The 26,467-nt window shown below is 41.0% G+C and overlaps 1 protein-coding gene across 1 annotated transcript in view; it reads left to right on the top strand.

Moving 5' to 3' along the window:
• LOC143320700 (uncharacterized) overlaps window positions 1–26,467 on the top strand; it is a 45,128-nt gene that overhangs the window by 440 nt on the left and 18,221 nt on the right. The window contains exon 2 of the mRNA XM_076730557.1: window positions 1,853–2,036. Coding sequence (XP_076586672.1) covers window positions 1,874–2,036 — 163 coding nt within the window. The 5' untranslated portion in view covers window positions 1,853–1,873. The remainder of the gene's footprint in view (window positions 1–1,852; window positions 2,037–26,467) is intronic.

Here is a 26,467-nt window from a genome sequence, read left to right as displayed (position 1 = left end):
CCCCAAGTCCAAGAGTGCTCTTTGTTAGTCAAATGTCTGGATGTCTTTTTGTCTGAATAATTTTCCTGAGATGTTGTTAACTTACCAGATTTGGTTCATTTGTTATGTATCATGTTTCTGTGGACATGGCCCGATTGAAACGCCATTATATGTCATGAACTCCTGTGATTACTCTTATTTATTAAGTCTTCAGGATGTTTTTAATTGAATCCCTGTCAGAATACAAAGCTCTTTAATTTTGCCTGATGCGCCATACGTCATAAAGGTTTTTTTTCCCTATGCACAGAGTTCTTTCAAGGGGTGACTGATTTTTGTTTGTTGAAAAATGAGCCAAAACAGCCATTTTGTAATTGTGTTTATTTCAGAATAATCTGGTATACGTCTCCCTGTTTAGTGAATATGCAGGTGTTGAATCATGGCAACAGCTTAACTGCCAATCACTTGTGAGCAGGAAGCATATGAGTAAGTGTGGCGGAAATATGAAAGTAATTAAAAGTATGAGAAGTGAGCAAATCAAATCCAGCTTAGGGCCCTCATTAAGCTAAGGACAGCCCCGCGTGCTTTGAAACTCATCTACACACAACAGATGAAACTGGCTGTTAGGCAGCGCCTGATAACATTTGTCCATAATGGACTGCAGAGGGCCATCTGCAGCATAAGAGCAGATGCAGCGTTGTATCACACATAGACCTCATTAGTACAGTGCTGCTTGTTTTTTGAAGTTTCTTTAAAATTTATCAAGAATAACTGCTACTGAATGGCCAATATGAATTTTTAAAATGTATTGAGCTGCTCACGAGGTAAAAGTAAGCACTATTGTAAAAGACTTGTTCTTTTGTAATTGATCTATTAATGGCAAAGACTTAAATCACAGCCTTCAGTAGAAGCTCATTAATCTATGCCGTGTATGTGCTCCTAGTTGGATAGGTTGTATCCCTGCATTGGGAAAAAGGGTGCCTTGGTCAAGTCCAGTCTTTATTAAGATTAATGAACAGCTTGACATTTTTAGTCCTCTGTCTGAATCGATAATTTTAATACTCATGAGGGCCAATGGGGATCTAAGCTTGCGGAACACACATTGTGGCCACAGGGCGCATGTTAAATGTCCAAGTGGTAATCAATGCAAAGAAATTAGCTATTGATCTCTTATAGTTTTGTAATAGGTTATCTATTGGTTTGCTCTTTCGGAAAATTCCAATATCAGTCGGATGGAATTGTGCCGGTAATGTTGCTGTGGGGTGTGCGTGCGTGCGTGTGCTTGCGTGTATGCATGCACATACACTCAGATTCCAAGTGTGTTTGGATGTGTGTGCAGGGTCACATTCTAATTAGCACAGAGGGCAGATTGTAAATAAACATGTTGAGAGAAATATTGGTGATCTGCATCAGATCAACAGTTCATTACAAATAAGGCTGGGAACCTCAGATTGGTGTTATGCAAGCTTAATGCTGACTAGAGGAGCGATAGTTGTAAAAAGCTATTTTGGATTAAAACATTTCCACTATTTTTGTTGTGCACATCTTTCATATACATATAGTGACAGATTATGACTCCAGCATCATCTGAACATCTAAAAGTATATTTCATATATTTGTCATTGTATGTGTTGTAAATGTAGGGGGTGTTGTATGTTGGTGCTGCTATTGACTCAAATAGCTGGATCCGTTACCATTGTTTCTATCTATTTGTTAGATTTTGTTTCTAAAGTTAAGTCAAGCCTTGCTTGGAATCTAGTTTATAACCTTAGAAGAAACGGATGAAACTGAAGTGTAAAAAAGAACCAAGCAAACTTTGTTTGATTTTTTTTCCTGTGTTGTTAAAAATACCCCTCTTTTCTGCCTGTCTTCCCAGTATGTACAGTGTGACTTGGATATGAATCTGTTTTGCTGGGGTAGCGGGGAGCTTGGCCAGACTGGACATGGCAGGCCAGGAGACATCGGTCCAGAGGAGGCCCATCTGAGAGAGTTCACACTGGTTAGACTGGGCAGAGTGAAGCTGCTGGCATGCGGATCCAGTCACTCCATTGTGGTTACAGGTACAGGTCCCAGTTCCTTTGTATATTATTGGTTGTCTTTTATCATGTACTGTGGATGTCTAAATGCCATTCACCATTTTTGGTGTGAGTTTCAATTTGAGCATTAGATTTTAATTTACTTGATTTTTGTTTGTGTGTATGTGTGTGTGTGTGTGTGTGTGTGTGTGTGTGTGTGTTAAGTTCAGCCAGGTACAGGTTTTATGAGAGAAAGTCATGTATTTTGTCATTTATAATAAGAGGAAACATTGTTTGACAGGTTGATCGCTCCATTAATTTTTTGCTGCTCACAATGCTTTTTATTCACCAATTATTGTTTATCACATTGGAATAGATCGTGCATCTCCAAACAAAGAATTCGGTTATGTTTGTCAGTATTTGGAAGTTATTGGAAAAAGCTGCAATAACCAGTCTGATATACTGTGCTCTGATGTTGATTTACTGAAACCCAGTTATCCAATGAGGCTTTAGAATGTTTACAGAACAATTAGCTTAGGGAGACATTTGATCAAAGCATGTGTAAGCAACTAACCCCATCAAAACCATTAGCAACCGCTACACATACTGTCTGACATTTGATGGACATGTTTGTCCACACTTGCCTATAGCACCATGAGTACATATACAGGACTCAGAAGTCACATTGTGGTGGTTCAGTACAGGGTAGGTTTCAAACACACATAATGTCATATACATAGGGTTTACACCCGACATGAAGTGTCTTCCTCTCTGCCCATGAGGTAATACTGGCCTACTTATTTGCCAATTTGATAGAAACCCAGATGACAGGCTCCTTTAGTACATTAGCTGGCCGTAGTCATAAATCAGTAGCCCAGATAAGTCTTATAGATCACCCCAACACTAGGATCCTATACCTCTACTATCATTACAGGGAAAAAGGTGACATTTTTGATTGATTAAAATGGTGCAGGCTAGCTTAAGTTAAATCATGTTAAGTGATGTGACATTGCAGTTTCACATATCATATTTCTGTCAAGACAATGATGGTGGAAGGCATTGTCATGGCATGATATCTGACAACAGCAGACATCTGGGGGGACTGGAGGAGATTTATGGGAAGGTTTTAGTGGTCTGAGAGAGATGAGAGAGAGTAAAAAGTGGTCCTTTTTTGTGCATTGTCACTTCCCGAGTGACTGTAAATTTTACTCCAGTGCTGTTGGGAATTGGAGACATTTACACATCCTGACAAATTGCCTGCTGTAAAAGTATTTACTGGTCTTGTCCTCCCTTTATTCTTGACCAGCTCGCAAACACATACCCCCGTCACAGACACAGAAATATTTACCCACAGCAGATTTATGTGACACACGTTTATGTCGCGTACCTGAGCTCTAGCCCACGATATGTCATAATGGTGTCATGTTGAGAGTACTGGTCTCCTGTTAATATTTTAATAGAGGAGGTCTTGAGTAGGTCATAATGGTTTTATACCAGCCACATTGTCTCAGATCTTTGGTCTTTTGGCCCAGCCAGCCCAAGGAAAGGCTTGTTTATGGAAAGATGGGTTGCAATAGAATTGTATAAACTGTGTTTGTGTAAACCAACGGCACACACACGCACACACACACACAATCAGACATTCAACATTCATAGACTAAGGCAACCCGTTAAACTATTCAAGGTTGTCACCCCAGCGATTTTCAGCGATCAAGCGTAAATGAGACTGGCCTCGGGCTTGTTGACAAGGCAAACTTGCACCATGTGTAAAGAGCATATGTTTGGGATTTTTGTGTTCAAGTTTAAAGTCTGACAATGAATAGCTGCTGGTGACACATTTTAAAATTATGATGATTTGGTTATTATTATTATTATTATTATTATTATTATTATTATTATTATTATTATTATTATTATTATTATTATTATTGCTAATGTAATAATTAGTTGTGGCTTCACTTTAATTGATAGACTGTAAATTATCATTTATTTTATAGAACATAGATCTTGTCCTCAGGAAAGAGTTGAATGATTACCTTTGGGTAAACTCAGTCCTCTCTGTTGACGTCTGTTAAAATATTGCTCCACATTTTAGAAAAGCATTATGAGTTGCTGCCACTGGGTGGCACTATGAGACTGCCAATAACAAAGTATAGCAGAGGAGAGTGGGTGGGGGTAGGTGGTAGAGGGGAGGCCCACACTTACCTCACACTCAGACAGAGCTATAATTTACTAATAGTGTGGGAGCCGCCATTGCTGTTATCTTTTAATAGATTTGTATGGGGAAAAGCAGGTGCCTGTTGTTAATGTGTCCAATTGCCCAAGTTGCCTACAGAATTTAGGGCATCCATCACTGTCGTCGGCGGTGACACCCTGTCGTTCTACTTCACGCGGCGGGCCGGCCGGGCTGGGCTGGTAACAGATGAGGCTTCTCTCTCCTCCAGACGCCCACAGTCACACAGATTCGACCGCCATACGTGCTTGCGCATGCATACACACACAAAAACACACACAGCTATACCACATTCTTAGAGGGCAAACTAAACTCGTACCCATTACGACCACAAATGCATAGATTTTTATTCTATAGATAAATATCACAGTAGGAACAAAAACAGGCATGGTTACCTCCTAGATATTGATCAAATTAAGTGGAATAAGTTGTGTGTTGGAGAGTGAAAAATGCAATTTGAAAAAATAATATCTCCAAACTTTGCCCCCCATCGCTTGGAATTCTTGAACTTCCAGCTGCACCCTTGAGCTTAGCCAGGGGCACCACCTTGCTTGCAAGTTTGCCCTCCGCCCTGGAAAACACCCCGTGCAGCTGTGTTTCTTTAGACCCGGGCTGAGAGTTGGAGGGTATACAGAGGTGCCTGCTAATACCTTGTTAGGGCTGTTTCAGTTGCTGGGTCTGAGTGAGGTCAGTGTCAGTACTGCTTTAGTTCGAGGCCCTTGATCTGCTGGATGTTGGATGAAGCCAAGGACTCATGTGCTGGCCGTTTGTGACCTACTCTAATTTTCTACAGGAGGCTTGGCTCTTGTGAGTACCTTGGACTGTGTTAGAAGTCAGATGTCTTTGGTCAGAAGTGGTTCTATCTTAGAATGTTGTAAGCAAAGAAATTATATTTTATACAGATTGATTTCTTATTAATTCTTATGTTCTTGTGACAGGAGATTTTGACAGAAAGTCAGTATTCTTTCGCAAAAAACAGACTGACAAAGGACCGAACCTGGGAGTTAGGTCTTTCTTTTTTTTTAAATTCCCCTTGTTTTTTCTTCACCTCTCCTTCCATGTGAGTTATGAACGTTGGTTAGGCCTTGGTGTCAGGTGTTAAACAGCATATGAGGGCTATGACCCAGCTTCCTAACCCTTTCTTCCTCTCTGACATCTCTCTTAACATAAAACAGAGCCCCTGCTTTCACCGTAATTGTAACCATCATGTTACTTTTGCACTATTTTCCAGTGTTTTCCTCTGCGTGCTGTTGGTGAGCGTTGTGCCATTTATGAGTTACGCATACCTCAGATGCTCCCCTCGTTCCTCAGCTGTGAAGACATAGTTCCTTCCCCAACCTATAAAAACTTAAAAATAAATTGTAGGACTGTAATGACATCATGCACCTGTTAGTAATAAAGAACAGAGTCTGGAATTTTTAAAGTGCATAATATTATAGCACTCGTCAGTAAAAGCAAGTATTGATACATCCTCTATTCTTCGAGTCATCATAAAAATCCTTCTGCAAACATTGAGAGACGCGTAGCTCTGTCTATTCAGTTTAATAACGTCCATTAAAATAGATCACAGCAGACATAGTTTGCTCTGAATTACTTGGTCCTGAAATCCAATACCTTTTTAGAAAAAAATAAAATCCTCTAAAGTAACAGGAATGGACAATTGACCTGCCATCTACCCGATCCTTATTGGCATTCAGGGCACAGTTACATCTCTGTAGAATCAAAGGGATAGAAGAAAGTACAGGCAGAGAGAGACAGATGGAGACACAGACAGTCACAATGGCAGAAAAAAAAATCCTCCAGGTGCACACATGACTCTCCCTTTTTAAATAAACAGTCATAGCCAGGTTTTGCCTTGAGGATAGGGTTCATGCAGACTCGAGTGGCTACTTCTGTAAATGTATAATTCGCTTGGACTGTCAGGAAACTGTTGTTAATATGGAGACCTATTTTCTCATTTTCTCTTTCTTCCTGTCTTTCTTTCAAGCCATCTATGCCTGTAGGCAAATACACCTTTACCTATGTATTTTATTGTCTTGTTTAATGTTTGTCAAAGAGTGCAATACTCAGAATAATTCAGGGAAAGTATTGGCCATCCCCCTGCATGACAACTCCAATATGTCTGCTTTGGACCCGGCACTGAGGGAGAGCTTTGGTAATAATTTGCCGTTTAGCCGTGTTGATGTTTTTCTACGATTTCCCAGTTGAGAAAGGTGAATGGGTGGAAAAAGGGGGAAAGGGGAAAAATAGCCCCTGTCCCTGCTTCTTGCCCTCTCTCTCACTAACTGTTCTATCTCTCTTTCTGTCTATCTCGCTCTCCCCCTTGACCTCTGTGCTAATTTGGTTGAGCAGGTTGAGCGTTTAGTTTTGCACTCAGTTGCTTTTTAAGGTTAATCGCAGGACAGAAGTGTTTATGTTGCTGTAATGTGGGCTTAACTCTCCCTCAGCGAAGCATGGAGCGCTTGAAATATGTAGTTCACCATCCTCTTCCTCAAAAAAAAAAAAAAAAAAAAAGACAAAACGTTATGCAGAACAAAAGATGGGGGAAAGTCTTGCCAATTAGCAGCTAATGAGACAAGCTTGTGAGGATATCCAAATCCTCAACGTGTTAACGTTTACGCCGCCCCCCTCCCAACCTGTGCCTCCCCCATCTGCCCTTGCACCCAGCCTCTTGTAAGGCGGGGAGGGCACCTCTGAGGCCCTCTGTGTGATTATTCACACATGGCCGTGGCCCTGGTGCTTTGAGCGGTGAACAGGAGAGGAAGGAAAAAAATGCCTTACGTATGGCTAATGTAAAAATGCTCAAGTGACACATGGCCAAGGCTCTTTTTTTTTTTATACCCCCCCCACCACTACACACACACTCACACACACCAACTCTACCCCATCTTCTATAGATAGATAGATTGATCCAATGAGGCACTCTGTCCCTCACCATCCGTTCCCAATTTTCCTTAATATAGTAAAGCCAGGAATTGGGTGGGTAGGTTGTGGTTGGGAGGTTGGCAAGGGAAACACATTTGATAAGTGAAAAATAATATGCCAAGAGAAAAACCAGTCATCCCAGTTGCCTTTGACATGCTTTTTATCAGAGATGTCTGTGTTGGAAGTGAAAATAAAATCTGCTTTTGTAATAGAGATCTTTGGACAGCCTTGAATGATTCGCCACTACTCCTTTCCGGCCTCATTTTCTCCAGAGCGTGTATTGGGAGTGTGTTTGGAATCTCAGTGGGGAAAATCAAATGTGAGTTGGCCTGGAAGTGTTGCAGTAAACAGTGAGGAAAAAGCAAACACAGGCCAGATCAGGGAATATCATGCAGGGTAATGTTTGGACTAAAAAGAAGAATTGTGTAATGGAACAGCACAAATTCCACTCTCCAAGGGGACTTCTAATTGATTCTGTGCTTCATTACTAGTTTTCTCAGGGAGAAATGGACAGCTCACTTTATTATGAAAGCAAAGCAATAGACATTTAAGTGGATGCCATGGTGATTATTGCGATACAGTTCTCACAGCATTTGGCAGCAGATGATTGCTTTATAGCTTTAGCTTTTTCTTAAATTGTATTATTTTTTCCATGAAGGTAGCAGGGAGTAGCAGTTTGAATACAACCTTAACCCTGACTGAAACAATTAAATGAAAAGCAGAGAATTGAAAGAGAGAGGTTTGGGAGCGCAAAATAATGCAGGGCTCCACTTGATATGTTATTTGTCGGGGGCAGTACATTTGTGCATGTTAACTAACTGTGCCACTGGACTTGGCCTGCTCGTAATAGGGTTCCAGCGCAAACATTTTCTCTCGGGGATTTCTATTATTAATTCTGTCTGAACACATCCACAAATGAATAATGAAATAAATAATGAAAACGTTATTACTTTTGGCAGCTGGGTCATTTCTCGTTTCCTGCTTTTTCCTCTGCTTGTTTCCTACTAATTAACTTTCCAAGGAGTTGTCCTCCTTTTCACAAAATGAATTTCATCAGAATGGTAGGCCACTGACAGTGTGGGTACACAGTCTTGTGAAAAACAACCAGAACAATACACAAGTCCTTCACTGGTTGCTTGTCATTTAAAGGAAATCAGCTGAATTTTTCTTCTTTCTTTTTTTCTCTGTTTTCAAAGAAAGTTGCTCACAGGTGGCACACAGTTATTTAGCTGTTTTGTCTCAACAGGTGGATTCAGATATAGCACTGGTAAAGTTGTACCAACAGATTCAACTAAACTTTGGGCCCATAGCAAAATAATGTGTTACTAATATTCACGTTACTGACCACTGAACCCCACAGTAACATGTTACGGGCTTGCTTCTTACAACAAAGTATGAAACAGGAAGCGCTTCCAGCAATATCTTATTTGGTAAATCAAAGTTCCTCCCTCCCTTCCCAGCTCCCCCACCACTCATCTCCTCCTTTTAGATGCTTGCCCTATGGCCCGCACCATGCCGTTAAAGGCTTGTATGCCGGGACAGAGGCTTGGCGATAAGTAGCCTCATTTAATATGGATCTTAAAGAGGGCAGTAAACCTAGAGCCTCAGTAGAAGTCCCCCCATCCCTCTGGCATTACTATATAGATGACCCTTTGCGCTCACACACACTCTCTCTCTCTCCTCATTAGAGTCATTGCAGACTCTTTCAAACTGCTCCTTCCTTCTCTCAGCGTTTTACTGTTAATTAGTTTGCTTTGTAAGGTTAGACGTGCGGACGGAGCAACTTTGGGAGTGTTTGGCTGCCATCTGTGTGCATACGGCTCTAACTATGTACAGATGGTGTGTGCTTACAGACAGGTTGCTTCTTGTGGGGAAAAAAGCGCAAGAGACGGTTTTGGTTATTTTAACAAGATTTATGGCCATTCTCACAGGTAACTGTTTGAGCTGTAATGATCATTGTTAGTCAGCTGTCAAAAAATGATAATTTAAGGCAAAGTAAGACAGGAGAGAGTGTGTATTTCTTCACTTCCACATCCTCAGATGATGAATCTTTTAGAAAAAAATTAGCAATTCCTTGGAAAGTTACTCTGTTAAATTTTAAGTGTGACACATATTGAACCAATTGTGCTGCGGCTACTTCAGAAAAGCTCTCATAATTTGGCCAAGTTAAAATACCATTAGCCACTCAGTGAACCAGTGAACCAGGTAACTAGAGAAAAAGGCAGAGATTGCCAAATAATTGCTTGACAAGGTCACAAAATTAGCAAACATAATCAAATAAGGAGCAGACTGAATTATTTATGGTTTTGGTTCACAGCACAGAAATGTCATGTTAAGTCCCCACTAAATTTATAAGTTTGAATTTTGTAATAAGCACAAGACAAATACCAAAAAGACACAGATATTATTGTTTTTAGAATAATGCAAACAGCTTGCACTAAAGCATGCCTTTTAATATAGCATACTTTGTTTTGTTTTTTTTCTTTCTTTTTTTTTTCTTTTCCCTTGCTAAGTTCTTGGCCTGCTTGCAAGGTGCCTCTTGCTGGTGGGAAACCTGCCCTTGTCAGTTGCAGTTCAGTGGCTAATGCTTTCTACTGGGCATTGTGAATGACCCTCCCACAATTAAAAAAGGGTTAGCAAAATTATTGTTGGCCTCCTGCCACATACTTTATGTGACTTAGCACTGGTCAGAGACTGATTGTGGGCCCAGAGTCCCCAAAACGTGACTTTTTCTATCAACCCAGCTCTCTGAAATTGCGCAGTGTAATTATCAAATTGAAGGAAACTAAAGGAGAAGGAAGTCTTGCTGTAGATGAGGAAACAGACAAAGTGTATGATTCTTAAGTTAAACTCAAACATAATGAACACCCTTATTTTTGCATTTTTTTCCACTGATGCTGAGGAATGTATGTTAGATAGGTTAGAGATTTTTGCTAATTTTGGAAGTAAAATACAAAAGGACTATTTTAATTTGGTCAGTATACATCGTTGATACTGACATAAAATGCGGGCTTTTAGGTATTCAGAGTGAGTTGGAGATGAAAATGTAACCAGACATGAGAAAAAGATGAGCATTTTCACAGTAACGTCACAGTTTTTTCAAACACCATCAAATAAAGGTTTATTAATGATTATAATTTGCTGTGCTGACACCTTTTTTCTTGATGAAATGGAGTGTTGAGGCTGGGCTGAGAGGTATTGCAGTGCAGCGTCAGCGCTTATGTAGTCAGTTAGAACAGAATCTGTCATTTCATTAGATTTGCAACACATTATTCATTATCATGTATTGACGCATGTAACTTGGTGAGACAGGTCACAAATAACATACACATTTATGCTACTCAGTGCTTTGCATGTACAATTGTTCAAAATACTGGAAAATTAGAAAGGTGTGACATTTAAGATGACAAGATGCAGTACATGACGACAGATTGTTCTTTTTTTAATACCCACCTTGATTGAAACCATCAATACAAACCTTTAGTTAGGATGTGTCATAACGCTGCTTACTAATGACTACAAATGAGCTACAGCAATTTAAATGTATGAAAAACTCATTTGCTACAGCTATAACACTGTTCAGGGAAAGCCCACTTCTTTTGTCTTTCCTCTTAAAAACCTCAAACCCTCCACGCGAGTGAAGAGGATCCTCTACAAATGTCTGAAAAAGCAGCCAAAAATACAAGGGAAAAAAGATTGCTTTGTTCATTTCTTTCCCCCTCCTCTTTCTCTCTTTCCCACTCTCCCCAAGGTTCTATTAGGAAATAGATCCCAGGTGTTCGATAAGCCTGTAGTGGACATGACAGCAGTGCAATCAAGTGTATAAATTTAATTGCAGGCTCATTTTGTGCCGTTTATTAGCCGTTTAGGGGCACATCGCTCCACTTGAACCCTGTTATTGCCAGACAGAACAGCTGTTTGGTTCCTTTTTAACTGTTTGTCTCATTGCATAGTTTTGAAAAAGTACATACTTAAATGCCAAATGCTGCATGTGAGACGTAGAAATGATATTTCAAAATATATATATATATTTGTTCATGCATTTTTTTAACATTTGATGAGGAAACAAATTCTTTTCAATTAAGCAGCTGAATAAAACAATAGCCCACAGATATTATATTTAATTTGAATATTGTCACTTGAAATCTAAATTGCATACAATAAACTAATTTGTCTGTTTGTCTAAATACACAATATATCGAAATAATATAAGAATGCAATATACATTATTTTCGATTTAGAAAAGTTAAACCACACACACACACACATACACACACATATATATGAACCATACTCTGACACAAGACACAACTGAACACACACAGTCAAAGGGAGAGAGTGAGTCTCTTTGCTCAGCCTGTAGCTGTAGCTGTTGCTGAACTGGGTTAGCCTGTCCTCCATCTTTGTTGCCGGACGGTGCCACACACCGAGAGGCCTGCAGATGTACTAGCTTTGGTTGAAACCTCCTTCTGGTGTGACACCCCATTAATAAAAAGCCTGGAGAAAGCTGTGTTAATTGTTACCATGCATTCGGCCCCGGCATTCCTATAAATCACCCGACTAATTGCAACAAATTGTGGGCTGACATTAAGCTATGATTCCGAACCGGCAAATATTCATCAACATTGCAACTAGCCCCATAAAACACAGAGCCGGACGTTTCCCAGGCCAAACATATATCTACCATCTAACTCCCCCATTATTTATGGATCTTTCTTGTCCTCAGCGTTTAAGTGCTGCATGGTGAGTGAATGAGACGCCATCTTGTTTATTTATTATATCCTTGCATAAAGCCCAAATAGTGGCAGTCGTATGACCAGTCACAGACCTTGTTTTCTATGTTACCCTTGGAGCCTGGCGTGTTGCGTTTACTGCCTTATATTGATTACTGGGTCCCCTGTCATAACAGAATTACCTTGAAGCCTTTCTGGAAATGCAAGGCAGCTTAGTTAGATAGCAAAGAATGAAGCAATAAAAATGTGCTTTATCAGTATATGTCTGACAGTCTCACAGTCTTCAGAAATAATTAGCCTGAAATTACATACCTAAAATGAACAGTCTTCACTGTTTCGACTTAGATCAGTGGGTTTTTCAACATTATTTACCAAGTGCTCATTACTGCAGTAGGTACTTAGAAAGTGCTTGATTCATCGCCAAGCAGTCATATGTTGGAGCATTTAACCTCCCATGCAATGTTTATTTCATGCAGACAAAAGGCTAGTTAAATCTCTTTCTCTACGGTCTGACAGGCACCATAACTGTCACTGCGGATGATCTATTTCACAGCCCAATGCATTACTACCACTAATGTTTCACTATCCTGCCAATTCACCCTGGTACTGTTCAAAACAGCTAGAGTATGTGTCAAAACAGTGCTTAATAGGCTGTACCCCAGGTGTGCATCAGCAGCTAAAGATGTTGGAGCCAAAGGTCAGGATCTGATTTGTTATGTGGGAGTTCACAGGGAATTTTGATGTGCACTGATCAATTCCACACCCCAACATGCACATAAATCAATTCTACATCTGGAAAGAAAGTATACATGGGTGCACATGGTGTATAACTGCATGTGTGGACATGCACGCACATGCACAAATAGACTTGTGCACACTATAGTGCAGTTAATCAGAAATCTCTCTCCGCATTATGTGAGCATGTTTTTATCCCCTCCTCTCCCTGTCTTACCTTTTCCCCCTCGTCTACCCCTCTTTTTAAATTGCTGAGATCCAAGCTGGCTTGATAGACCACAATAGCTGGCACTACCATGGGGAGCGGGGGTGATGGGCTGAAGAAGAGGGAGCAAAAAAATCCTTCCTTTTGACACTGTTAAACATTGACGGGCTTATTACCGTGTTCTCTGATTCAGCTGGATGTGTTCAAGGATCTTCTTGGCGGTGAAAAAGGTCAGCTGCTCTTAGTTGTGCTCAGCTAGAATACTAATACTGTCCTTATTCAAATGATCTGCTCCAGCGCTTATTAAATTGATGGCCCAGGCGCTCTAATTTAATAGTGTTGCAGTCCAGGAGAGAGACACAGCTGCAGTCACAGGTGAATTAGGTGCTTCTGAGGCAAAGTTCAAGCAGGAGCCCCCTTTGCTTTTGGGATGCATTTTTCCCAGCAAATTAGCAGTCAGTGGCAGTGTGCAATTAATTAGCGCAAACCAGGAAAAGCTTGTCATTTAATAAGGTGCTTTTTTCCACTCACACCTCTCCCACACACAGAAATATCTCTCCCTATCTTACCATATCTCATTCCCTCCCTTAATCCCTCCCTCCCTTTCTGTCTCTCTTTCCCTCTCTCTCTCTCTCTCTCTCTCTCTCTCTCTCTCTCTCTCTCTCTCTCTCTCTCTCTCTCTCTCTCTCTCTCTCTCTCTCTCTGTCTTCTAGTCCCTCCTCTCTTCCACTCCACTTTACATAAACAGAGGGAATTGATCCATTAAGTGGTGTGCTATTAATACCATTTAATGTATGTCTGGCTAAATTGAAGCTTTGGGTTGGATATTGTCTGTGGCGTCAGAGTTTGAGAGCTCCCTCTGGGTTGGCTAAATGGAGTAAAGATGTGCCACTTGCTGATGATTTCATCCAATCAATAACTGTGATTGGAGCATAGAATTAACAGAGGTGGAAAGGGCAGACTTGGACACAAAACATCTTCAGGTGCCTGTGTGTTCGCATGTGTGCCAGAGCTTTTCTGTGCTTGTGTATTTTTGTAAGAGCAGCCATGCATTGTTGATTTTGTTTGTGTGCATACGAAAGCAATAAAGCAGCACTTTTTCAGTGTTTAATTGGACTTCAGTTTAAGAGGTGATAAATTGTATGGGATGTGTTGTAGAATCAAGTGGTCTGCAACCTCAGCCAAACAATTCCATAAACTCCACAGCATGTCACCCTTTACCAAAGTTGCGCTTGGTAAGTGCTGAGAAGAGTACGGAGTTTTGTCTCAGTAAAATGTAGTTTGACCTTCAGAGTAGAATGAATTTTTTCATGTTTAATCCTTACCTTAGATGATTTTAATCTCATCTCCTCACTGCCCCTTGTAAGGAGCTGAACTTGTACTACAAACGCTTAGATACATAGTGCATTGTGGCAGTGTGACTGTCTTTCACTGTGAGAGGTAGACAGTAAGTGAAAGGCTAATTTTAAACTCTTTGACTACAGATTGCAGTATTTTACAAAGAATGTCCTCCCACTGTTTTGAATGTTTAAGTATTTTTTCAGGTTTATATACACATCTACTGTACTGCACAATGAAATGTTAAAAAATAAATTATGTCAAAATCAATCAATAGAAGTTGATGGAAAGTAAAATAGTCCAGTTTAAATCTTGAGTTTCTGCATGGAGATACGACAGAGTGCAAGGTAATGGCTTCCATGATTTCAGCTGGGGACACCCTAGAATATAACAGTGCATGTAATATATATGGATGGATATTTTAAAAATCAGTGCTTAAAGATGAAGACCATGTGACAAAATACTGCATGTATTGGGTCTGCATGTGAATGTGCATGTATCTCAACAAATACTGCTTAGAAGTACTAACCAGTTGTGCTGCAACATAAGTTTGTAGTTCTCTAATAGTCAGGATTTGTTTGACTAATCAATTAACTTAGATGATTTGGCAAAATCATTTCTGACATTGCCTCACCAAAAGTGTTGTCACAGATGAATGCAGACACACAGAAGGATCTATAAATCTAATACTTGTTAAAGAAGTGCTCTCACGCTTATTAGAAAAAAAATATCAATACCATAAGATAAAAAATACACGGACCTGTGTCATCTATGGGTTGTAATGTTTAAGTGAAAGTCATGGGATTTGTCAAGATGGCAGTACAGAAATAGTAAGAGGTTGGGAACCAGAGGAGCATACATTATGTATTTTATATAGCACGCGCGCACACACACACACACACACACACACACACACACACACACACATATACACACTGGCACGGTCAGACTGCTGTACCATTGTCCTATTTACAGGCTGAAGGCTGAATGCTGAACATGGAGTACAGTAGGCCATAAATAAGAGTGGTTGGGCTCTATCAGTGCTGACAGAGGTCTCTTTCCCCTTATACACACATGCACACACACACACACACACACACACAGAGTCTGGCCCAGTGCCTGCTTGTTTCCCTGCTCAACTAATAGACTCTGGTGAAACCAGTCAGCATTGTTGTTCTCAGATTGATGTGACCTTGATGCCGTTTAGTGCAGTGATTTGTTTATTGGCACTTATTTTGATGCATGTGGAAGTGAGCCTTAAAAGCCCTACCACAGACTCTCATATACACACACACACGCGCGCACACACACACACACACACACACACACACACACACGCACACAGAGAAAGTGAGTGAGGAAGATAAAGATGGGAAAAACAGAGCTAGAAAGATGGAAGGGGAGAAAAAGTGAGGGAGATGGAGTAGAAGAGATATACTCCCGGGGCAGATTACATAATACATCATTCACAAAGCATTGTTGCCAATATGTCTTTTATACTCCTTAAATTGCCGTTGCCATCCCAGGGCCCCCTCTGCGCTTTGACAAACACATCACAACACACACAAACATATTGTATTCTCTCTCTGTACAGTTTGTGTACAGTTAGTGGAGTCTATCACAGGCCTCCTGGGACGCGACTGTGTGAGGAGAGGAGCTGGTGCCGAGGAGTACTGTACAGTATTGATGGAGCTGTGTTTCTGTTAGGCAGTGAAAACAAAGTCTCCCTGATGCACAGTGGAGTGTAGGGGGATCAATAGACGTGGAGCGCTTCATTTCCTCAGGCTTCTACTGAAGAAACACTCACTGATGTGTCAGGGCTGCTGGAGTTGTTGCTTTGACACGGAGGAGATACCAAACCATCAGGCTGTACTGTATGAAAAAAGATGGAAGCATACACACATTCTCATACACACAGATACACATGCTTTGGATGTGCACGCACACATGCAGTATGGTGCGGGAAAGGGAAAATGAAAGGTCACTGCTGAGTGTCATATTGTGCTGTGTTAGAATAACAAGAAACAGGCATGGACTAAGGGGGAAGGGTTTAACTGACACACAGGATATAACAAGGCATGAGCCTGAGTGATGGGGAAGGGTTTGGCCACCACACAGGATGTAACTAGACATGTGACTGTGAGCTGGGGAAGGGTTTGGCTGGCGCATGGGATGACACAGGGCCAGAGCCTGGGGCGGCCAGGGAGAGTGGAGAGCCCAGCTGTCACCTCAGTCAGCCCCTTCTCTGGGGGCAACTGTCAATCAGCAGCCTCTCATATCGCTCCGTCATTGAAGCTAATTGCTATTGTCAACCCCAGAGACCCAGAGGATGCTAATGCTAGTGCAATTGCCCTTTTGGAGAGAGAATACTGCCTCCAAACATGAGATAAAAAAACGCAGGAAATGCAGAGAAGCGAATCAAAGGTGGTTCTGGTAGAGAATTAATAAGGCATTAGAAAAATTAGAGGCAGGATCACAAAAAATTACCTCAAACAGCATACATCCAGGCCCACAGAGCAAAGGCTGGACTTTAAGGGAATGTGGCAATGTGGCTGAGTGGAATCATTGAACAACACATAAATATGCATGCAGTTACACAGTCTCTCTCTCTCTCTCTCACACACACACACACGCATGCACAAGCACACACACACAAGCCGGCACACTTATACACGCAGCAATAGACCTAATGAAAATAAGATGGATGCTCTCTGAGAGACGGGAGGCTGTGTTATTAATTGCTGTCTGTCCCCTCCTACCGATAATGATGGGCTGTATCCTGGAGAATTTGCAGGGAATAGATTTTATTTGGAAGGATTATTTATTGTCCTTCTCATTGGAGGGGTGGTGTGTTTAGAATAGTGAGGGTTTAAATAATGGCCCGTGTGAGATAAGTCCTCATGTTAATTCCTCTTGCGCCTCTTCCTTCTCCGGCACTTTCTTAACTACGCTACCCCTGTTGTATAGATTTATCCCTGCAGACAGTGAGATTTCAGGAGGGATATTTACAGTTTCGCTTTTCACCTCTTAATTTAAAGGCAAATGGCAAAAATGTGTTGTCTGATTTGTTGATGGGCATTATAAACAGTTCTCACAGATTTGTAATCTTCCGCCAATGGTTTTATTGATATTCTAATGCATCATGACTCACTGCTGTTGCGCCGAGCGTCACTGCCCTTTCACAAGTGGACACGCAGATTTAGAGCAATTATTACAATAAAGATTACCATTCTGTCTGCATGTAGAGCCAGTTGGCTGAAACAAAAGGACCATGTCACAGAGAAGACAGAAAGAAGAGAGAGAGGAAAGAAAAACACCCACGTGGGTGCTGGGGAGGTTGAGTCTGCTCTCTCTCCTCTCCTTTGCTTCTTGTCTCTCACTCCCTTCATTTGTGGGAGTACAGAGGGACAGCATTATCATAAAATAACACTGCACCCCCCCACCTCCATCCCATCGCCCTCTCACAACCCATAAATCAGGATGCTGGTGTCACGGCGGCTGGAGGCGTGGTAGCTGCGGTGACATGGAGGATCCTGGTGTGGGTGTGAAATCACTTGACCCCCAGCATTAACCTTTTTGGAGTGAATGGCCGCTGCTCTCCTCAGCAGGCTGGGAACAAAAGAGGCCTGGTATTGATTAAACTCTGCCGCTCGCACTTGATATTAAACACTGGCTTAGACGCCTGTGTTCCCTAAACCCCTCGTGCTCAACGCTGCTACTGCCTTTCCTCGCTTGTACGCGTGTAAAAAATGTCTTAAAATACATACCCCTACTGTCAGTCATGATGCTCACATGCTCGGGTGGACCATTCTCTGCAACCACGCGCAAAGCCTATATAGACACGGTGGGTAAAAACTGTGGGGCTGATCATGGCTTTAGGCTGGGGTGCCAAAGGTCACGAAGAATGATGGAGAAAGAGAGAGCAGGGAAGGTCTAGGTCTCCGGGGTGATCAGTGTTTTGTCATCTGGAGCGGTGTTTACTTTTTCTCAGCACCGGTTCTCCTCCCTTCATCTCCTCCCCATCTTCCGGATCGATACTCTGCATCCACAAAGGTCTGGGAGAAGGCATGCGAGCATGTGAGTCAGTCAACACTTACCGAGCTAAAGGCAATGGAGTTTGAAATCTCCCAGGCTGCAGTCATCACCTTTTCTCCCACTTTTCAGACTTTCTGTAGTGCAGGATGTGGAGTGCATATACTGTAGGTGTGAGGCTGATTCCTGTGTGGACGGCTTGAATTACTTCACAGAAAGCTGCCTCAAAATGACAACATTGGTCATCTGTTGAAGCTATCAAAACGCTATAGCGTATTTTTAAATTAAATTTCAATTGGTTGTACATTAATCAGATACTGGGCAAACAGCAGAAGTAGCATGGTACTGTAAACAATTAAAAATATAATGGAACAAAAATATTTTAAGCTCTTGAAATGAGTACGACAGAACAGTGAGTTCTGCTTGGATAACCTTTCAGAGAGAGCTCTTCATTTGCTCTTTTATTCTTTTAATCAACTGAAATGCTTTTCATTCAAGTGGCCATTTAATCAAATAAGATTAAAGAGACTAGAACGTCAGACTCTACTTGTGCTATGGGTGTCCTGTAACCTGTGAGGGGGAAAAAAACTTTAGAATCAGAATACATTGACTACTGTCATAACAATAATCATATTGATTGTCATATCTATTTGAATAACTGATACTGAGAACACACAAGCTGCTGAACTCTTAACATGTAGTTTTTCAGGTTTCCATTTTACCATGCGATACTGTGGGAATATGTACATTGTTTAATGGTACAAAAACTTTAAAAATGTAATAATTTAGCTATACTCGGTCCAATTAATTTGACACTTACACATGCTCGTCATATATAAAATCAAGTGAGGTTTCAAGGAGGGAGCCTCAGATCTGTCGCATACAAGCCACAAAAACATTTCCCATAATGGGAGGCAGGACTTGAACAATAAAATGCATTCAGCTCCTCAGACAAGCTCCACTGGCCTTACAGGCATACTTTCTCTAAGGCTGCCCTTGGATTATAAATGGTCCATCACAGGGCTGTTAGTTCATTTAGAGGCAATGGTAACTCTGCTACACACACCTTAACCTCAGAGGCAGGACGGGGTCGCTTTTCACAGGGAATGCCAGCATCTGTTCCAGGAAGTGCCCGTCTCGTTCAGGCCTAATTGTCGTTCCTCTATGAGAAGGCTGGTAAGTGAGAGCAGGAGGGGGGCTGTCACGTTCCCGTCACATCCCAATGGTCCGGTAAATAGAGCGTGTGAGTGTACCCCCCCAGTTACTGACGGACGAATAGCCCCCCCAACCCTCCCCTCTCCTCCTCTTCGTCCTCCCTTTCTCTGCGCCCCCCCCCCCCCCCGCCTCCCATACAATTCCACTCTAGCTTTCTCTCCCCTTATTTATCTCTACTCTGTCATGTTCTTCACACGAGTAGAAAATAATTAATTACTGCACCCAGTGATGATTTATGATATTACTGACATAATTAATGATACACATCAATTTTCCAGCTTAATTGAAGGGGGCTGCAGAGCCTATCTTGGCACCAAGAAAGGCCACTGCCCTTAGAACGTGAAAACACCCCACCACACTCATACACCCCACCCTTAGGTTACTTCTCTATCTCTTTTTCCAGTCTTTCTCCTTCCCTCACCAGCATCTCATTCATACTCAAGTGGTACAGTGGTGTTGAGGTTTCATCTACCAGGCCTGTTCAGCAGAGAGCCATAATCCTTGTCCATATGCTCTAAATAAACCTTAAGAGCTGGACAGTTGTTTTCACATGTAGATATGCATTCATACATATCTTTGTCTTGTTGTGAGTGTGTGTGTGCGTGCGTGTGTGTCGACTCCATAATAGCCACTATGAGTGTGTGTAGGGTATACAGTGATATATGATTCATGAAGATGCGTGTGAGGCATATGTAATTCCAGCTCTACCCTCAGGACTAGAGACAACAAGGTAGTGCATGAATATTTGATTTGCAGGGAGAAGGTATAGGATCTATGCACAGCATTTTAAACAGACAACCAAGAATATTCCTCTTGGAAATCTATACACTCGCATTTACCATCATGAAAATATTTGTTTTTTAATTGTCTGTCCCCTGCATTGTGACTATTTTGAAAATATAATATCAGGATCGTGTTATGCTGCGCATTTTTGACGAGACAGCGCTGCTTATGTCCAAGGGATTTTGTTTCAAAATTGCGATTGTAGTTCAGTTAAATATTGCTGGTGCTGTGTGACATGATTTTAAGTTTCATGCCTAAATATTTACCAAAAAATACTTGTGTAGTGTCGTCTGGACCAATGCAGTCACAACAGTTTTAAGCCTTGTTGACAACAAGAAAAAAACCTTTCCTCCGTGTTTTTTTTTTTTTTTTTTTTTTTATCCCCAGCTGATGAACAGCACTCAGCTACAACATAAAAAAAGTGCGTTTCAAAATCTCTTTTTCAAGTTTTTGTGTATATGCGTCTGTGTGTGTGTGTGATTGTAAGTTGGAGAGAGCGACAGAGCCCTCTCACCGACCTCGAGTACAGTGAACTCCATTTGAGGGCTTCCCGGTGGCTCCACCAGCCTCCAGCTAAATGTGTGATCAGGTAGTTTCAAAAACTGCCTGACGGTGTCAACACGCAGAATGTGAACAGGGGGTGCGGGGGGAGTTGCAGACTCAGATTAGTCTCCATAGCAACGGCAAAGTATCCCTGTTTGTAGACAGACAAATTCTGCTACATGTGAAAATGATTGGCAGGTCTATTCCTCCACAGCTGACCCATAGAAATTAGCAAGTAAGCGTTATAATACCCAGCTGCATTGACGGGGTCTTCGTACTTTTTATAGTCCTCTTGTAAGTGCTTCTCTTTGGCATTTGCATAAGAAACATGGCATGCTTATTGGAGGGGCTTTGGGGTTGTTGTGGGGTGCTTTCATATCTTTGGCTTGACGGCTTCTTTGTGATCAAGGGGATTGAGGGGAGGGAGAGTTGCCAGATGAGAATAACTTAATTTCCAAAGCTCCGAGATGAGAGAGAAGAGTTGAGGGTATAAGTTCATGATGCAGTTTCACTGAGGCAACAGTGAAGGAAAACTACTGCGCGTGTGTGCGTGTGTGTGTGTGTGTGTGTGTGTGTGTGTGTGTGTGTGTGTGTGTGTGTGTGTGTGTGTGTGTGTGTCTGTCAACACATTTATGTGACAAAGAGGAGGAAAAGTCGAAGTGTGTGTGCCAAATGGTTGTAATTATCAACATCAAAACCCTGCACGTTTTGCTTTTCACTAATTTAAGACCACCAGACAAGATGTAATGTGAAAAGATGTGTTTCAGGTTTGTCCCGTAAAATCATACGTGTGTCTTCAAAAGTCTTTTATTTGATTTTAGTGTCACCTGATGACGGCTGTAGTTTTTAACTTTAGGCCGTCGAGTTGTGGGAATGCCAGAGAAGTATAGTGTATGTCGGCACTGGTGGATACTGACTGAGATACTGGGAAAGGAGAGCATCCAGGTCCCACAGCCAATACACACACACACACACACACACACACACACACAAACAATTCAAACAGTCATAGAGAGAGAATAAGGGATGGAAAGTTAGTCTGTAGGACTGAACCTGATGTCAACAGTGACAGTGCCGGCATGGTTTTAAATGAGACAAAATGTCTTAAATATGTGTGCGAGCAACTCTTGATAAGGGTGTGTATTTGTGTTAAAGTGAGTTTTTTTTTATTATTAACAGAAAGAATTAAAATATTTCAAAAGATTTTATTTAATAAATTATCATTTACAAAACCCTGCATTGTCGTTCTACACTAAGATGTAAAGTGAAATTTTCCTGAGTTTGTTAAATACTTAAAAAGACAATGAATGTATAATCAAATTAAAGTGCTCTTCTCCACACACAGCATGTGAGTAAAATCAAAATGTGAAACATGTAGATGCCTCTGTGGGAGAAACTATGTTTCCTGCCAGCAAGTATTGATTGAACACAATTTCAATCATTGTTGATCCAATCAAAAGGTCATATAATTAACACTAGGGGGCACCAGTGTTCCACACAATGTTGTATTTCCATTGTGGCGACACCACTGGAAAGGAAATTATGCTCTGATAAATGGTGTTCTTTTGGCACCACAATGCATGTTCACAAGTAAGAGGACTTACAAAGTTACCATACAGATATTTCAATTAATTTTGACGAGCCTTTTAGAATAATTTAAAAATGCTCTGACATGCTACGTAAATGTATTTTGGCAGTACAACAACTTAATAAATTTCTTTTCAGAAGGAATGAGTGGTGGAGGAGCTGGGGTCAAGTTAGATACAAAGAAGCACTAATGAAAACAATCACCTGTTATCAGTGGTTAATACGCTTCTTATTTTCATCAGCCGCAGAGAAATCAAAGTGAACAATTTACCAATCAAATTTAATTTGGGCTTGAAAATGGATTTCTTTCATTTCATGTTGTGATTTATAAATCAGTAGAACAAAAACTATTTGATTGCTAATGCAATTTTAGGAAACAAAAGCAATGAAACAAAATGTATTTTTTAGTATTTCACTTTTTAAGTGTCAAGTATTATGTTTGTATTGATTTTTTTTGTTCTGCATACTTACTCTTTACTCGCTGAACTTACCTCAGTTTTACCTTCCGAATAATGCAAAAAAGAAATTTTACTCTCTGCCAACATGACATGTTCATATTTGTAGTTAACAGAAGTACTTTAATTTGTTGGCCTTAATGTAGAATTAATTAACCTTAATCTTGTAAGTTTTTTTTTTTTTTTAATAACTAACAAAACAGCTAGATATTTAGTAGTTCAAAGTTTAACTGTTTCATAATTAGTTCTGGATTGCAATTTTAAACCTATTTTTTCAGTTTCCACCTTGCCTTTGGACCAGATCAAATTAACAGCCTTTTTTGGAATGTATTAGATGTATTAGTTAAGTAAAAGAAGGCTTTAAAATGAATTTATATATTGTATGATATGTAGTATAACAGATGCATTGCTTGAATTTTCATTGTTTGCTCAGATTAACAAATGTATTTATTTCAACTTAATTTACCATTTTCTCCAAGATGATAAAAGCTCAATAATCTAATGACACTGTGTCCAGGGTTTAAATAATTCAGGGGTGGTTTTTAACTTAAACTTTTACAAACATAAATTAATATATAATCAATACCTTCTTCATAGTGGTCAGCATTAGATGGCTTTCCGCTCTGTGTCTGAGTCTGTGTCAAAGTCATCACAAGCCTCATCTCCGTTTTCTTTTTACTCTTTAGGATTCTTCTTTTCTTTATGAAAAATAATTGGAAAAATATCCCCTTTTTTTTTCTTTCTTTCTTTTTTTAAAGCTCTAAAGCTTCACATCTTTTTCCGTCCCTGGCTCGCACACGCATTCATACACACACCTCCGGCTCCCTGAGTAATCATTGTTCAGTGGCCCTGGTCAGCATGTTGTCACCTGTATCCCATTAAGAACATTCTCACCTCAGCACACAATCACACACGTACCAAATCTCTCTTGCTTTCACACACACTCACTCACTCACACACACGTATTTTATCCTCTTCTCCACTCACCCGTCCTCCTCTCCTTGTACCCCACACTTCCACACCTGGTGTATTGCCCTTTTTCCGACCTATGGTTTGGTGCTGCCCTTTTCCCTCTATGTGTTTTTTGCCTTCTGTTGGTAAGACCTTGAGCATCACTGCTCTACAACACCTTTCTAGGCCATTCTGCATTTGTGCTTATCATACAATTTTCCTCATTGACAATAAATGGTGGTAGGTTTGTGAGGAGGAGAGTGCGCTACAGACAAGACATCTGCGTGAGTGAGGTTCCCTCAGGGGCTCGGGTCATGGGGCATAATTAGCCACACCCTTAACCGCCGCTACCCACACCCACTGGATTCTGATTGGTTAACAGTGTGAGGCCAGACCAAAATTGGCTTTCCCTCCCTCTCCTTTGAACAGAGGACTTGGAATAATAGGCCAAATAAGCAGACAAAATAAGTTATGAAAGTAACACAATTATAAAATTGGTATTGAGGCAGAGCTTTCTTGGTGTCCTTGGGCGGGAAGTATGATGATCAGGGTTTATCTGGCCAAGCAGACGACACTGTACATTACATTTGATCAAATTATATGGTTTTCTAAATAAACATGATTAAACTCATTGAGATGCGGTCAGAAGAAGCACTACGTATATTACTGGAAAAACTAAAATTAGTTTATAGCAGGAAAAAAATCAGGAATTTTTTTGAAAAGCAAGGAAAATATTTCCATGATATTTATGAAATAGATAGAAAATTTCTTCCCTGTGGTATTCTTGCTTTGCAGTAAGGCTTTATGAGGTCGAAAAGGAATAGAGTAGAGTAGCTTCTCTGGGAGTTCTCTTGTTTATGAGTATTTTGCATGTATTAGAATAACAGATTCTTAAAAATAGCAAAAGTGTGAAAACACGAACTGTTTTTTCATGTTTGAATTTTGAAGTAATTTTTAATTTCATTTTCGTGCTCCGCACTGCTTTTTTTTCTTCCTGCGATTTCTCCGGGTGATTATAAATTACAGATCAAGAACATGTTTCCAGGAAGATTCAGCCTGGCTGTTGTTTGAATGTGGATATTTTTGTGTATGAGCACACTCTGTTTATGTATGCATATTAAATTGTGTGTGTGCATGTGCACACTTGCATACAAACACACTCCTGCATCCACAATGCGGCAGCCCTGCCCATGCCATTGTTGGGTGGGGAGTGGGTACCCTGTCCCCATCATCTGGTTGTGACACCCGCTCTGTGGGACGTGGCAGCTCCCTTAGAAACCGGCAGAGTTCCAATCATCTACATGCCATAACCTTACGGCCGCCTTTGTCCACACCTCCGCCAAGATTCATTTGTGTCGCCCCAGCAGGTCTGACCGCTGAACAATTCCCGGGCGGAGCAGGAGGGAAATACATTTCACTGATTAAAGATATCTGGTGACTGTTCTACATGCTGTCAGCACACTGTTAGTGTTCCCCCACCCCCAACAACCCCTCCTCGCTCCAACTCACCTCATGTATGTCATCTCCTAGACTCTCCCCCCTGTACTCTTTCTACTTTTTTTCTCCCTGTCCCATACATGCATGCATTAATTTCACTATATGGGTGCAAATCATCTGATAAAGTTTGGTACATATATCAATATTTCTTTCTTTCTTTTCTTCAGCTAACATGGTTTTGGTTTCATTCTATGACATCCTCAAAGAGCTCAGAATTTACATTAAGGTGAAACTAATGAGAAATGGCAATAAAAGCAAAAGTTGAAAAAGGAAAAAAATACGAAGCAAACTTTGTGCTGAAGAAGCAGAGGACAGTTGATGGAGGCAACCTGCAGTCTGAGCTGAACAGAGAAGAATTACCGCTAATGTTGGATAGGCAGCGTAGAGAAGGAACATGATGTGTATGCGTTATTATCGCTGTGTGTCTCATCTCAGTGGCTGTGTGGCCTGACCTTGGGCTTTTTGCAGTATCCTCCTGCAGCGGCGTACCAGCCTGCTGTAAAATAAAATGGAGGACAGCACACGCACACAGTAAATCAGAAATAGCTGGGTACTGTGCACTGTATGTGTTTAAGAGTCCCACACTGCAGTAAAAGGGTCTTGCAACAGGGGCATGAGGAAGGGTGCGCAGTCCTGTGAAAGAGATATGCTGCGTCTCCTGACCCTCTTCTTCAGTGTGATCAAATATCAGAGTTGACAAGTTACAAATGAAGTGCTCCTTGCTCTTTCCTTTTTCCTTGTCTTGTCCTCTTTCCTTTTTCCTTATTATTTTCTTTCTTCATTTTTCTGTCTCTTTCTGTCTGTCTTGCGTTTCCCCTCTCATCGCATGCTCCTTCACACAACACCGCATTAGAGAAGAAAAGGCAGAACTGCGTAATGACTATGAAGCTTTTTTGCACATGTAGCACTTCTCCAGACCAGCAGGGGACAGTGTGACTTGACATGTAAATTGAGATGCTTGAACAAATATGTATGCACTATTAATTAAAGAACAAACATTCTCTTCTTTGTTCCCTTATTTGTTGTTGACTTTGTTCACAAGCAAGCTTTAGCCTATTTCACATTATTAGTTTGACTGAACTGCCCTGCCTACGTTGGCAGAAACACACAAATACAGAGTGGCCTATAACTTCAAATGACTTGATTGTTCTACTTTCCTTCACTAGGTACTCCAGTATATGGGTCACATGTTTTGGAAGGTGGAGATGGAGGGGGTGTGGGAATTGGCACATCTTTTTTTGAAC

Source organism: Chaetodon auriga, chromosome 5 (assembly GCF_051107435.1).
Source record: "Chaetodon auriga isolate fChaAug3 chromosome 5, fChaAug3.hap1, whole genome shotgun sequence".
In the NCBI taxonomy this organism is placed as follows: domain Eukaryota; kingdom Metazoa; phylum Chordata; class Actinopteri; order Chaetodontiformes; family Chaetodontidae; genus Chaetodon; species Chaetodon auriga.
Note: the sequence above shows the minus strand (reverse complement) of the source record. Positions and strands in the feature narration are given on the sequence as shown.